The 16,484-nt window shown below is 42.3% G+C and overlaps 1 protein-coding gene across 1 annotated transcript; it reads left to right on the forward strand.

Annotated features, from left to right (window-relative positions):
• Positions 1-10,748: 10,748 nt before the first annotated feature.
• LOC121574758 (zinc finger protein 583-like) lies at positions 10,749-12,413 on the forward strand. The gene is made up of 2 exons (XM_041887321.2): positions 10,749-10,986; positions 11,242-12,413. The coding sequence occupies exons 1-2, from the start codon at positions 10,812-10,814 to the stop codon at positions 12,186-12,188; spliced, it is 1,122 nt and encodes a 373-aa protein (XP_041743255.1). The 5' UTR covers positions 10,749-10,811; the 3' UTR covers positions 12,189-12,413.
• The last annotated feature ends 4,071 nt before the right edge of the window (positions 12,414-16,484 follow it).

Raw genomic sequence — 16,484 nt, forward strand, 5'->3', positions numbered from 1 at the left:
TCCACAATAGAGGCAGAGGTTTGAGGTGAAGCGGCGCTGGCGCTCTGCAGGAGTGAGAGGGGCTCGCCCAATCTCCATAGGCTCAGACTGATCAAGCTGACTTGGGTGAGTGGCAGTAGCTGACAGGAGCCCAGTCGGATCTCTCCGAATGCCGGTAGTTGGTGGACCTTGGCGCCCCCTCTCACGACGACGGGTCTGTATCCTTCTGTCGATCCGGACAGTCAGTGCGATGGCTTCATCAAGAGTGGAAGGCAGTTCATGGGAGACCAACTGCGGCCTTGATATAGTCAGCCAAGCTATGGAAGAACGCGTCCACCAACGATGGTGTGTTCCAAGAACTTCGTCTTGCCAGGGTTCGGAAGTCGATGGAATGGTCTGCGACTGTACGTCTGCCTTGTCGAATACTGAACAGTTCACGAGACGCCTCTGCGGTTGGTGAATCCAGGTCAAACACCTTCAGCATCTCCTCAGCAAACAGGTCGAAGGTTGCACATGCGGGGGTTTGACGTTCGAACTCTGCTGTTCCCCAGAGTCGAGCTCGGCCCGTCAGGTGAGTGATGGCATACCCGACCCTAGCCCCTCCGTGGCGAAGGTCCTTGGCTGCAAGGAGAACTGAAGTCGGCAGCTAGTCAGGAATGGCCGGACCTGGGTAGAATCGCCGTTGAACCGCTCGGGGTTTCCAATCTTGGGTTCCGGGGCAGCGGCTGAAATGACCGGGGCAGGTAACTCGGAGGCAGGGCTGGTGGGCAGACTGGCTGGGGTAAGGTTGGTGAGGAGTTGGATGATCCTGGCGAGTTGTTGTTGCTGCTGCTGGGACTGCTGCTGGTGCTGCTGGAACTGCTGATGCTGTTGGTAGCCGACCTGAAGCAGAGAGGTGATGTCGCCGCTCATGCGGCCTAGCTCTCTCTCAGTGTGTTCCAGGTGTAGCATGGCGGTGGGTTGCTCAGGTTCTTCGGTTTCCATGTCGGGGGAAGTGTGCGCTGAGTCCATGATGGTCAGATCGTACTGTCACGGTTCAGACAGACGACAAGAGGACCACAATTGCGTCACACCAGAAAGTTTATTTAAACTTAAGGGGAAAAGGGAAGTAGGGAGTGAGTGAAGGCTCCAGGGGTTATCCCTGGTCCAATGGGCTGGGTCTGTGCCTCCCCCCAGTGGCAGCGTGCGTCCGATGACGCCGGTGGTTGGTGGTCCAGAAGTCCGGGGTCGAAGAGTAGTCAGGAGTCGTAATGGCAGAAAGCAGGTCTGGTTTTCCTGGGGCAGAAGAGTATCCAAGAATCAGGCAGGTCCGGGGTCACAAAACAAGGGTGAGCCAGAAGCGCGAGCACACAGGTTCCGGGTGTGAGCTTTGCAGACGATCTGACAAAGGAGAGCTGAAAGACGGGACTTTAAATACTGGGAGAGGTTAGTGGGTAATGCAGCGCAGCTGGCAGAGTAATTAGAGCCGAGCAGAGCAGGGACAGGTGGAGCTCGTTAGGCTGAGTAGAGAGAGAGAGATGAGCAGAGTGGAAGATAGTGGAAACACATTAAGGTGGTAACCCGGTGGAGTGAGAGGGCTCATGACAACCGTGGGATATGCGTTAACAGCAACCTTTGGAAAATCCCCTGCATCATCATTAACAGAAGACTCGTACATTTCCTCAGTGAAAACAATGTACTGTGCAAATGACAAATTGGCTTTTTACCAAATGACCATATGACAGACCACATATTCACCCTGCACACCCTAATTGACAAACAAACAAACCAAAACAAAGGCAAAGTCTTCTTACGCTTTGTTGATTTCAAAAAAGCTTTTGACTCAATTTGGCATGAGGGTCTGCTATACAAATTGATGGAAAGTGGGGTTGGGGGAAAAACATACGACATTATAAAATCCATGTACACAAACAACAAGTGTGCGGTTAAAATTGGCAAAACACACACACATTTATCTCAGTAACACAAAAATAATGGTGTTCCAAAAAAGGTCCAGTTGCCAGGACCATAAATACAAATTCCATCTAGACACCGTTGCCCTAGAGCACACAAAAAACTATACACACCTCAGCCTAAACATCAGCGCCACAGGTAACTTCCACAAAGCTGTGAACGATCAGCGAGACAAGGCAAGAAGGTTGAATCAGTTATAGAACCCATTGCCCTTTATGGTTGTGAGGTCTGGGGTCCGCTCACCAACCAAGAATTCACAAAATGGGACAAACACCAAATTGAGACTCTGCATGCAGATATCTGCAAAAATATCCTCAGTGTACAACGTCAAACACCAAATAATGCATGCAGAGCAGAATTAGGCCGATACCCGCTAATGATCAAAATCCAGAAAAGAGCCGTTAAATTCTACAACCACCTAAAAGGAAGCGATTCCCAAACCTTCCATAACAAAGTCATCACCTACAGAGAGATGAACTTGGAGAATAGTACGCTAAGCAAGCTGGTCCTGGGGCTCTGTTCACAAACACAAACAGACCCCACAGAGCCCAAGGACAACAACAACAACACAATTAGACCCAACCAAATCATGAGAAAACAAAAAGATAATTACTTGACACATTGGAAAGAATTTACAAACAAACAGAGCAAACTAGAATGCTATTTGGCCCTAAACAGAGAGTACACAGTGGCAGAATACCTGACCACGGTGACTAATCCAAAATTAAGGAAATCTTTGACTATGTACAGACTCAATGAGCATAGCCTTGCTATTAAGAAAGGCTGCCGTAGGCAGACCTGGCTCTCAAGAGAAGACAGGCTATGTGCACACTGCCCACAAAATGAGGTGGAAACTGAGCTGCACTTCCTAACTTCCTGTCAAATGTATGACCATATTAGAGACACATACTTCCCTCAGATTACACAGACCCACAATTTGGATAAATTCCCATATTTATTGGGTGGAATACCACAGTGTGCCATCACAGCAGCAGGATTTGTGACCTGTTACCAACAAGAAAAGGGCAACCAGTAAGAACAAACACCATTGTAAATACAACCCATATTTATGTTTATTTATTTTCCATTTGTACTTTAACTATTTGCACATTGTTACAACACTGTATATATACATAATATGACATTGGAAATGTCTTTATTCTTTTGGAACTTCTGTGTGTAATGTTTACTGTTAATATTTACTGTTTATTTCACTTTAGTTTACTATCTACTTCACGTGCTTTGGCAATGTTAACATACGTTTCCCATGCCAATAAAGCCCTTAAATTGAAATTGAATTGAATTGAATTGAATTGAGAGAGAGAGAGAGAGAGAGAGAGAGAGAGAGAGAGAGAGAGAGAGAGAGAGAGAGAGAGAGAGAGAGAGAGAGAGAGAGAGAGAGAGAGAGAGAGAGAGAGAGAGAGAGAGAGAGAGAGAGAGAGAGAGAGAGAGAGAGCTGTAATCACAGATCAGCGCCCATGGGGAGAGAAACACACTGTTTGATTTATCCTCTCCCCCTCTCTTTCTCCATGGGGTTATTGCCCTCTCTCTCTCTCTCTCTCTCTACTGGGCAGCCGAAGAATTGGTTAGTTGGTCAGGTCGGCTTCAGGTACAATAGGTTCAGTCACACCTCCTATGAGAACTTTGTATGAGGCTCATTTGGGATGGTGATTGGTTTGTATAGGGTCTGTCCCAAATGGCACCGTATCCCCTATACAGTGCACTACTTTTGACTAGAGCTGGGCCATAAAGTCAAAAATAGTGCAGTGTAGGAAATAGAGTGCCATTTTGGACTCATATCCTTATTTTTAAGCCACAATGAGAATTGTGTCGTGGTTAATATCAATGAGGGGCAAGGAGTGGAATGATAGCACAGACTGGTACCCAGGCTACCTTCCTACTATACCTGGGTTGTATTCACTAAAAGAAAACTGACTGGAACAGGCACTGCCTGGTCACAGATCTGTTTGTGCTCTTGCTAAGTCCATTGCTATCATTGTCAAGCTTAACATGACAATTACACAAGGAGTTGGCAAGAGAGCATAAACAGTGCAAAGGGAAGGGATCACTTCCGCTACCTCGCTTTCCAACCAAGGTGCATGAATTGAGGAGCAAACTGAAGGAGAGAGGAGATTCAACAACACTAGGAGGACAATGGAATTCAATAAAAAAGCTTATTTACCTGGGTTCAATAAAAATAGTTGCTTTTTGCTTCCCTTTGATATTTTAAGTAGAAACTGTGCTCCAAAATTGAATTTTAAAAGCCTATTATATTAAATGTAGTGCCCTTTAATATAGACCACATGGAGAATTCACTAAATCTTTAAAAAAATTCTCTCCCCAATTTCAATCTTGTCTCATCGCTGCAACTCCCCAACGGGCTCAGGAGGCAAAGGTTGAGTAATGCGTCCTCTGAAACATGACCTGCCAAACCACACTTCTTAACACCCGCCCACCTCACCAATGTGTCAGAGGAAACACCATTCAACTGACTACAGAGGTCCGCCTGCAGGCGCCCAGCCCACCACAAGGAGTCACTAGAGCGCGATGAGCCAAGTAAATGAGCCCCCCCTGCCAAACCCTCCCCTAACCAGGACAATATTGTGCGCCGCTCTATGGGACTCCCGATCACGGCCGGTTGTGATACAGCCCGGGATCGAACCCAGGTCTGTAGTGACGCCTCTAGCGCTGCGATGCAGTGCCTTAGACCGCTGCGCCACTCGGGAGATCAATACATCTTATTTTTTATATAAATAAAGGCTTGCTAGTGCCAAAATTCAGCATTTTGACATGTCCCTCTGTCAACCCTGTGTCACTTCTAGGAAGAGTTTAACCCACTTAATCCCCACATTTTCACCATCATTGTAAAGCCCTAGTTATTTTGTTGCTTTGAGAAAGTAATTTCTGAAGATTATTATTTATTCCATGAAATTATATTTACGTCTGAACTGAACTCTCATTTTAATATGGTGAAACTTTTCCTTTTAAAATATGTTTTTCAAAAGAAACATTGAACATCTAATAGTCAAATCATATAGTAAAAGCTGGTTCTATTCCTTTATTTAAAAACCTTTCTGGCATTTTGTGGTGGAAAACTGAGCGTGTCGAACATAACAGGTCAACCCTGTTACCCATAGATAGACAGGCTAGAAATGTTTTAACAATGTCTTCCATTCCCCCTGTCACAAAGGGGATCACAAGGGGATTCATAGCTGATTTAAGAAGAAATCGTCAACCCTGTTAGGGGTTGGCACTTACTAGGTACTTACTATAGTCATTCATGTATTATTCTTTATGACAGAATGTTACAATTTTACCTGGGTACCAGTCTGTTTAGCTACCATAACACTCACTCCTTGCCAGTCCTTGTCATTGCCAAAGAGACTGACCTTTCAGCAATCTCAACTTCAATATGCAACTGGATTTAAAGTGGAGTTGCTGATTGGTTGTTAAACTTAACATAAATAATTCCATGATAACATGTGGAGTCTCCATAATATAATTATAACAACAAAATCAAAAACAAACATTTACAGTGGGGAGAACAAGTATTTGATACACTGCCGATTTTGCAGGTTTTCCTACTTACAAAGCATGTAGAGGTCTGTAATTTTTTATCATAGGGACACTTCAACTGTGAGAGACGGAATCTAAAACAGAAATCCAGAAAATCACATTGTATGATTTTTAAGTAATTAATTAGCATTTTATTGCATGACATAAGTATTTGATACATCAGAAAAGCAGAACTTAATATTTGGTACAGAAACCTTTGTTTGCAATTACAGAGATCATACGTTTCCTGTAGGTCTTGACCAGGTTTGCACACACTGCAGCAGGGATTTTGGCCCACTCCTCCAGACTTCTCCAGATCCTTCAGGTTTCGGGGCTGTCGCTGGGCAATACGGACTTTCAGCTCCCTCCAAAGATGTTCTATTGGGTTCAGGTCTGGAGACTGGCTAGGCCACTCCAAGACCTTGAGATGCTTCTTACGGAGCCACTCCTTAGTTGCCCTAGCTGTGTTTCACATTGTATGATTTTTTAAGTAATTAATTTGCATTTTATTGCATGACATAAGTATTTGATCACCTACCAACCAGTAAGAATTACAGCTCTCACAGACCTGTTAGTTTTTCTTTAAGAAGCCCTCCTGTTCTCCACTCATTACCTGTATTAACTGTCCACACCTGTCCACACACTCAATCAAACAGACTCCAACCTCTCCACAATGGCCAAGACCAGAGAGCTGTGTAAGGACATCAGGGATACAATTGTAGACCTGCACAAGGCTGGGATGGGCTACAGGACAATAGGCAAGCAGCCTGGTGAGAAGGCAACAACTGTTGGCGCAATTATTAGAAAATGGAAGAAGTTCAAGATGACGGTCAATCACCCTCGGTCTGGGGCTCCATGCAAGATCTCACCTCGTGGGGCATCAATGATCATGAGGAAGGTGAGGGATCAGCCCAGAACTACACGGCAGGACCTGGTCAATGACCTGAAGAGAGCTGGGACCACAGTCTCAAAGAAAACCATTAGTAACACACTACGCCGTCGTGGATTAAAATCCTGCAGCACACGCAAGGTCCCCCTGCTCAAGCCAGCGCATGTCCAGGCCCGTCTGAAGCGACAGCCCCGAAACCTGAAGGATCTGGAGAAGGTCTGTATGGAGGAGTGGGCCAAAATCCCTGCTGCAGTATGTGCAAACCTGGTCAAGACCTACAGGAAACTTATGATCTCTGTAATTGCAAACAAAGGTTTCTGTACCAAATATTAAGTTCTGCTTTTCTGATGTATCAAATACTTATGTCATGCAATAAAATGCAAATTAATTACTTAAAAATCATACAATGTGATTTTCTGGATTTCTGTTTTAGATTCCGTCTCTCACAGTTGAAGTGTCCCTATGATAAAAAATTACAGACCTCTACATGCTTTGTAAGTAGGAAAACCTGCAAAATCGGCAGTGTATCAAATACTTGTTCTCCCCACTGTAGCTGTTAGCAAGTTAGTTAGTTAGTTAGCTAGGCAAGTTGTTGTATTTTGAGGCTTAGAATCAAAACTAAGGGTGTGTTCGTAAATTCACTCTGGAGTGCCTGGGCATTCGAAATTCAGATCCTTGTCAGATTGTCTATTCATAAATTCAGAGTGTTGGTGGCTTTAACTGTGATGCTCGCAACAATTTAATTAGGTAGCTACGTTTTTTTAAATACTGACACCGGTCATATTCAATGGGTTACGCTTTTGTAAATTCATCAGTTATTCTGCGCTCTGGTACACTGAGACAAGAGTGCTCTGAAGTTGGAGTAGATAGCCAGAGTGAATTTCACGAATGCACCCTAAAACGTTTTTGTGGTTGGAATTGCAGTATGTATTTAGTTTGAGAATTTTGACTTGAGCTAGCAACTTCTGACAGACTGGTTTCGTCTGGACAAACAAACGGTTGCTTAGCAACCATATACCTACATGATCTGTAGACAAACAAATATTTGCAAAATCATTGTGATTGGAGGATAGCTGTGAGGGTTATCGAATCAGGATCAAATCCTCTATTCTCCTGGAGCTCATTAATGATAGAATGTTCATACTGAAGTTGGCAGAAAGGCCAGTCGAATGATAGCTAAACAGACTGGTACCCAGACTAATTAAAATTAGGTGAAATAATAATACTAATACATTTTTTTTTACCAAGTTACACTTGTCTTTATAATTGTTATGAAAAAATAAATATGATACACTTCTCAAAAGGGACTACAGTGGCTTGCAAAGTATTCCCCCCTTGGCATTTTTCCTATTTTGTTGCCTTACAACCTGGAATTAAATTTGATTTTTTGGGAGTTTGTATCATTTGATTTACACAACATGCCTACCACTTTGAAGATGCACAATATTTTTCTTGTGAAACAAACAAGAAATACAGAAAACTTGAGCGTGCATAACTATTCACCCCCCCCCCCCAAAGTCAATACTTTGTAGAGCAACCTTTTGCAGCAATTACAGCTGTAAGTCTCTGGGGGTATGTCTCTATAAGCTTGGCACATCTAGCCACTGGGATTTTTGCCCATTCTTCAAGGCAAAACTGCTCCAGCTCCTTCAAGTTGGATGGGTTCCGTTGGTGTACAGCAATCTTTAAGTCATACCACAGATTCTCAATTGGATTGAGGTCTGGGCTTTGACTAGGCCATTCCAAGACATTTAAATGTTTCCCCTTAAACCACTCGAGTGTTGCTTTAGCAGTATGCTTAGGGTTATTGTCCTGCTGGAAGGTGAACCTCCGTCCCAGTCTCAAATCTCTGGATGACTGAAACAGGTTTCCCTCAAGAATTTCCCTGTATTTAGCGTCATCCATCATTCCTTCAATTCTGACCAGTTACCCAGTCCCTGCCCATGAAAAACATCCCCACAGCATGATGCTGCCACCACCATGCTTCACTTTGGGATGGTGTTCTCGGGGTGATGAGAGGTGTTGGGTTTGCGCCAGACATAGCGTTTTCCTTGATGGCCAAAAAGCTCAATTTTAGTCTCATCTGACCAGAGTACCTTCTTCCATATGTTTGGGGAGTCTCCCACATGCCTTTTGGCGAACACCAAACATGTTTTTTTCTTTAAGCAATGGCTTTTTTCTGGCCACTCTTCCATAAAGCCCAGCTCTGTGGAGTGTACGGCTTAAAGGGGTCCTATGGATAGATACTCCAATCTCCGCTGTGGAGCTTTGCAGCTCCTTCAGGGTTATCTTTGGTCTCTTTGTTGCCTCTCTGATTAATGCCCTCCTTGCCTGGTCCGTGAGTTTTGGTGGGCGGCCCTCTCTTGGCAGGTTTGTTATGGTGGGATGTTCAAAGTTTCTGATATTTTTTTATAACCCAACCCTTATCTGTACTTCTCCACAAATTTGTCCCTGACCTGTTTGGAGAGCTCCTTGCTCTTCATGGTGCCGTTTGCTTGGTGGTGCCCCTTGCTTAGTGGTGTTGCAGACTCTGGGGCCTTTCAGAACAGGTGTATATATACTGAGATCATGTGACTTTTCATGTGACACTTAGATTGCACACAGGTGGACTTTATTTAACTAATTATGTGACTTCTGAAGGTAATTGGTTGCACCAGATCTTATTTAGGGGCTTCATAGCAAATGGGGTGAATACATATGCACGCACCACTTTTCCGTTATTTATTTTTTAGAATTTTTTGAAACAAGTTATTTTTTTCATTTCACTTCACCTATTTTGTGTATGTCCATTACATGAAATCCAAATAAAAATTCATTTAAATTACAGGTTGTAAATCAACAAAATAGGAAAAACGCCACGGGGGATGAATACTTTTGCACGGCACTGTACTTAGGCCTACCGCTTTCCACTTTCACGTTTCACATTTATACATGCATCATGATTTGCTTTTTTGAATTTAACAACTGAATATTAAATGTAGAATTTTGGATGAATTTCTGTATTAGATTTTTTTTATTTATTAAAAAAACAAAAAATTAATGTATGATTGGAAGAAAGCATTCTGTAGTATTTTATCCTCCTGAGAGACCCAGTAATAAATTTTTGTCCAATCTAATGGACATTGGTTTTTTGTCTGTATCTCTGAGGTCATACATGCCACTGTGTTAAGTCAAAAACAGTGGTTAAGTCCCGTTGTACCGTTGAGAGGACATTCTGGGCTTTTCAATGAGTGTGTGACTTATACATTTCTCTTCCTGTTTTTTTTTCTTCAAAATGGCTGCCATCAAAATTAACACCTGTTATGGAAGAAATAAAGGTAAATGTGTGTAATTGTGTAATTATAATTATAGCTTGATATTCAAATAGTTTCTAGTAAGTAAATATCTCAGGAGTAGATTGTTGAGTATACAGAGCAGTGTAATAGCCCATGTATCTGATACTGTCTGGCCAAAAATAGTATGGCATGTCACTAACTGTAAGTCGCTCTGGATAAGAGCGTCTGCTAAATGACCACAATTAAAAATGTATGCGTTACATAAAGGCCTAGTAAGACAGAGGGGCGCTTTTTTGCTCGCTAGGATCCTTTCTCCGGTGAGATAGTTTCAGCCACTTGTGAATTGAACAGTGTAGCCTACTGTTCGGATGCTGTAATTATTTTGGATGAACATGTGAAGGTAACCTATTTTTTGAATGATTTTGTTTGACAATCAAATGGAAAAAATCATGACTGGTTGTGTTCATGGCACATTAAAAGGTAATACAATTTGACACTTAAATTACATGTCTTTACTATAAAACCAATAAAATATTTTTGGAGTTGTGGAGGGATCCTCAGACTGGCCTCTGCCTGGGGCCTCCAAATCACTAAGTCTGCCCGGGTCCTACAGTCCACTAAAGTGCACATACAAGAAAAAATAATGACTAATATGTTGTAACTTTTTTTTTTCACCCTAAACACTTATGTGGAGGTTATAATGTACAAAGTCTTGACTTCTGGTATAAAAGTAAAATGCATACCTTGATTTACAGTAACTGTTTGGTATTTTATTTGGCGCAAATATAAGAGCATCCCATGGACCATGAATATTTTCGGAGAAAGGGAAGAATGTTGTATATTATTTATTATCTGCTGTATAATGTACCGTTATATAGCAGACTATTATTAGATTATTGTATATCAAAGACATTGCAAATGAAAGTGATGTAGTGTGCTGCATATTTCCTCAAGTTAACTGAAAAAATATATTCAGTTTGTTTGAAGATCTAGCAATCGATATAGATTAAAGATCCATTCTACGTTCAGTACATTTCTATGGTGAACTCGCCGATATGTGCCTAGAGCGCTGACGTCACTTCCGTGCAGTACAGCGTTCATGTTTGACAACAACTACGTGGATTTCGGGAAGATCTTTTGCCCCCTTAAATCGTCCAACGATGACTAAATTACAATATCTGAATGTGTATCTAACTGAGCGTCTCATGCAAGCTGCTGAGGAGATACTAAGAGTTGTCGCAGACACGATCTCCGAGTACCAGGAAGAAATAGCCCGGACAAAGAGAGAAAACCAGTACCTGAAACGACACTTGATCACACCGGTCCCACCGCCGGGTATGTAGCAAGCTAGCTAACTAGACTATTGTACTTTCTTCTCATCTGCACGAGTTATCTAGATAGTTAGAAACGTGTTACATTGTGTAATACAGAATTTGACTCTGTAGGGCAGAGATAGACACATAGCTAGCTATGCCATTCCCAGAACAAACTACACTTAGCTAATGGAATGGTGGTCTTGTCAATCAAGCGTCAACAGCTGTCAGTGATTCCATTGCTCTCAATGATAATTTATTGTCTTCTTTCCCCCAGCCCCTCAGCCCACACTGTCTTGGGTCTCGGAGCCGCACACTCCCCCTGAGCAGCAGCACTGTGAGCAGGAGTGGAGGCGCAGTCTGGGCCAGGAGGACCCAGAGCCCACACAGATTAAAGAGGAACAGGAGGAACTCAGGACCAGTCAAGAGAAAGAGCAGCATCAAGTGCTGGAGTATGATACCAAAGAAGACTACATATCTACTCCTCCCTGTGTGAAAAATGATGCGGACCGACCTCAGCCCTCACATCTTCCCCGAACCCAAACTGTGGAGAACAGAGAGGGGGAGTCTCTACTGACCAACACAACTGGAAAGATCAAAACAGAACCTGATGGCTATGGAGTATCACTATCAGAACCAACCAGTGACTCCCCTCAGTCTCAGCCCGTCTCTGAAGTAAATCCAGACTGTTCTAGAACACAAAGTCAGAACACTGAGAACACTGAAAGTGTTCCTATTGTTCCAAGAGATCTAGAAAGGAGACCAGAGGAGGACACACAGACACACTCATGTACTCAGTGTGGTGCCGTGTTCTGTGAACTATCCCAACTGGAGGCACACATGCTAGCCCACACAGTACCACACAGTGGTGACACGAGTCGCAGGCAAATCATCTGCACAGTCTGTTGGAAGTCATTCACCTCTACCAGTTACCTCAAGGTCCACCAGCGTTCTCACACTAAGGAGAAGCCCTTTCACTGTGGTGTGTGTGGCAAGAGCTTCAGCTACTCAGGGAAGTTCAGGGAACACCAGCGGATCCACACGGGAGAGAGACCTTACCACTGCTACGTGTGTGGGAAACACTTCAACCAGTCAGCCCACCTGAAGGCCCACCTAAGGGTGCACACGGGGGAGAAACCCTACTCCTGTCCTGTCTGTGGGAAAGGATTCAGTCAGTCCAGCCAGATCAAGAGACACCTCAGAACTCACATCCAAGGGACGTAGAAGAAAGATACCTTGGAGAGGAAAGAGCCCATGACTGAATAGATGGACAGAGCCCATGACTGAATAGATGGACAGAGCCTTCTGTTCTCAAAGTGCCCAGCGTTTGGGAAGAGAAAGAGATAAAGAAATGTCTTATTTTCAGTGCTACTAATTATACATATACAGTGCCTTCAGAAAGTATTCATACCCCTTGATGTATTCCACATTTTGTTGTTACAGCCTGAATTCAAAATTGATTAAATATATATTTTTTCTCAGCCACCTAAACACAATACCCCATAATGACAAAGTGAAAATATGTTTTTAGAATTGTTAATTTCTTTATAGAAAATTAAATATCTAATTTACATAAGTATTCACACCCCTGAGTCAATACTTTATAGAAGCACCTTTGGTGGCGATTATAGCTGTGAGTCTTTCTGGGTGTCTCTCAGAGCTTTGCACACCTGAATTGTATAATATTTGTCCATTATTCTTTTTAAAATTATTCAAGCTCTATCAAGTTGATTGTTTATCATGCTATACAGCAATTTTCAAGTCTTGCAATAGATTTTCAAGCCGATTCAAGTCAAAACTGTAACTAGGCCACTCAGGAACATTCAATGTCGTCTTGGTAAGCAACTCCAGGGTAGATTTGGCCTTGTGTTTTAGGTTATTGTTCTGCTGAAAGGTGAATTTGTCTCCCAGTGTCTGTTGGAAAGGATTTTGCCTGTGCTTATAGCTGTATTCCGTTTATTTTTATCCCAAAAAATCTCCCTTGCTGATGACAAGCATACCCATAACATGATGCAGCCAAAAAATATGAAGCGTGGGACTCCGTGATGTGTTGTGTTGGATTTACCTCAAACATAACGCTTTGTTTTCAGGACAAAAAGTTCCTTTCTTTGCCACATTTGTTGCAGTATTACTAAAGTGCCTTGTTCCAAACAGGAATATTTTGGAATATTTTTTATTCTGTACAGGCTTCCTTCTTTTCACTCTGTCATTTAGGTTAGTATTGTGGAGTAACTACAATGTTGTTGATCCATCCTCAGTTTTCTCCTATCACAGCCATTAAACTCTAACTGTTTTAAAGTCACCGTTGGCCTCATGGTGAAATCCCTGAGCAGTTTCCTTACTCTCTGGCAACTGAGTTAAGAAGGACTCCTGTATCTTTGTGACTGGGTGTATTGATACACCACCCAAAGCCTAATTAATAACTTAACTATGCTCAAAGGGATATTCATGATCTGCTTTTTTTTTATTTGTACACATCTACCAATCGGTGCCCTTCTTTGTGAGGCATTGAAAAACCTCCCTGGTCTTTGTGGTTGAATCAGTGCTTGAAATTCACTACTCGATTGAGGGACCTTACAGATAATTGTATCTGTGGGGTACAGAGATAGGGTAGCCATTCAGAAATCATGTTAACCACTATTATTGAACACGGAATGAGTCCATGCAACTTATTATGTGATTTGTTAAGCACATTTTTACTCCTGGATGTATTTAGGCTTGCCATAAACTCAAGACATTTCAGCGTTGAACTTTTTATTAATACAACAAAAAAATTATACAAGCAAAGTGAACTGACATTATGGGGCATTGTGTGTAGTTCAGTGACATAAAATCTCAATTTAATCCATTTTAAATTCAGGCTGTAACACAACAAAATGTGGAAAAAGTAAAGGGTTCGTGAATACTTTCCGAAGGCACTGTAATTGTTAGACTAGATGGTTATAGAATGTGTGATGTTTTTCGGACCCATAACTGAGGCACCGTATATCTGCATTGATTTGAATTGATTTAAGAGAGCTGCTCAATAACATGCTATGAAAAGACTTGGCTCATCCCCTGTATCACTAGGTGACACTAACTATGTTTGAGAGAAATATAATATTAATTTTGGTGTGATCCCCTTTCTTTCCTGTTGATGATTCCATTTGGAGCTGGTTGTTCTCCTTGCAAATAAACTAACTCTGTCATATTGATTAAGTATGTGTGGGAACATTTCTTTCTGAATGTCTGTTACTGAATAAAACAAATGGTCACATCAGGTCAACGTTAGCCAGAATGATCAGTGGGACTAGTGTTACAGACAACCTATCCTCACCAATGTTGTTGTAATACTATGTTTGAACACTAGATGGTAAACTTGAATTATTTATCCTTTTCAAGTCGAAATGAAAACTACAAAACGTACAATACTTAGTAACAATAATAACTACTATCTAATAATAATAATTAAATAATAATAATAAAAAACGTAAATTAACAGCATAAAACAGTTTTGTACAACTACTAATAGGCCTACAACTAATAAAAACTACTACTAACACTACTAATACAACTAATTAAACTAAGTACCTATAATACAAACATACATAAAACTCAGCAAAAAAATAAACGTCCTCTCACTGTCAACTGTGTTTATTTTCAGCAAACCTAACGTGTAAATATTTGTATGAACATAACAAGATTCAATAACTGAGACATAAACTGAACAAGTTCCACAGACAGAAATTGAATAATGTGTCCCTGAACAAAGGGGGGGGGGGTCAAAATCAAAAGTATCAGTCAGTATCTGGTGTGGCCACCAGCTGCATTTTATTTTATTTTATTGTATTTTTATTTAACCTTTATTTAACCAGGTAAGCCAGTTGAGAACAAGTTCTCATTTACAACTGCAACCTGGCCAAGATAAAGCAAAGCAGTGTGATAAAAACAACAACACAGAGTTACACATGGGATAAAACAAAACATACAGTTAATAACACAATAGAAAATCTATATACAGTGTGTGCAAATGTAGTAAGTTATGGAGGTAAGGCAATAAATAGGCCATGGTGCAAAATAATTACAATTTAGTATTAACACTGGAATGATAGATGTGCAGAAGATGATGTGCAAATAGAGATACTGGGGTGTAAATGAGCAAAATAAATAACAATATGGGGATGAGGTAGTTGGGTGGGCTAATTACAGATGGGCTGTGTACAGGTGCAGTGATCGGTAAGGTGCTCTGACAACTGATGCTTAAAGTTAGTGAGGGAGATAAGAGTCTCCAGCTTCAGAGATTTTTGCAGTTCGTTCCAGTCATTAGCAGCAGAGAACTGGAAGGAATGGCGGCCAAAGGAGGTGTTGGCTTTGGGGATGACCAGTGAGATATACCTGCTGGAGCGCATACTACGGGTGGGTGTTGCTATGGTGACCAATGAGCTAAGATAAGGCAGGGATTTGCCTAGCAGTGATTTATAGATGACCTGGTGCCAGTGGGTTTGGCGACGAATATGTAGTGAGGGCCAGCCAACGAGAGCGTACAGGTCACAAAGGTGGGTAGTATATGGGGCTTTGGTGACAAAACGGATGGCACTGTGATAGACTACATCCAATTTGCTGAGTAGAGTATTGGAGGCTATTTTGTAAATGACATCGCTGAAGTCAAGGATCGGTAGGATAGTCAGTTTTACGAGGGCATGTTTGGCAGCATGAGTGAAGGAGGCTTTGTTGCGAAATAGGAAGCCGATTCTAGATTTAACTTTGGATTGGAGATGCTTTATGTGAGTCTGGAAGGAGAGTTTACGGTCTAACCAGACACCTAGGTATTTGTAGTTGTCCACATATTCTAAGTTAGACCCACCGAGAGTAGTGATTCTAGTCGGGCGGGCGGGTGCAAGCAGCGTTCGATTGAAGAGCATGCATTTAGTTTTACTAGCGTTTAAGAGCAGTTGGAGGCTACGGAAGGAGTGTTGTATGGCATTGAAGCTCGTTTGGAGGTTTGTTAACACAGTGTCCAATGAAGGGCAAGATGTATACAAAATGGTGTCGTCTGCGTAGAGGTGGATCTGAGAGTCAGCAGCAGCAAGAGCGACATCATTGATATACACAGAGAATAGAGGCCCAGCTGATTTGTAGGGGTCCAGATTTTGCAGCTCTTTCAGAACATCAGCTATCTGAATTTTGGTGAAGGAGAAGCGGGGGCATGGGCAAGTTGCAGCGGGAGGGGCAGAGCTGGTGGCCGGGGTAGGCGTAGCCAGGTAGAAAGCATGGCCAGCCGTAGCGAAATGCTTATTGAAATTCTTGATTATCGTAGATTTATCGGTGGTGACAGTGTTTCCTAGCCTCAGTGCAGTGGGCAGCTGGGAGGAGGTGCTCTTATTCTCCATGGACTTTACAGTGTCCCAAAACATTTTGGAGTTAGTGCTACAGGATGCACATTTCTGTTTGAAAAAGCTAGCCTTTGCTTTCCTAACTGATTGTGTATATTGGTTCCTGACTTCCCTGAAAAGTTGGATATCGCGGGGGCTGTTCGATGCT

The sequence above is a fragment of the Coregonus clupeaformis genome, chromosome 10, assembly GCF_020615455.1.
Source record: "Coregonus clupeaformis isolate EN_2021a chromosome 10, ASM2061545v1, whole genome shotgun sequence".
Lineage (NCBI taxonomy): Eukaryota > Metazoa > Chordata > Actinopteri > Salmoniformes > Salmonidae > Coregonus > Coregonus clupeaformis.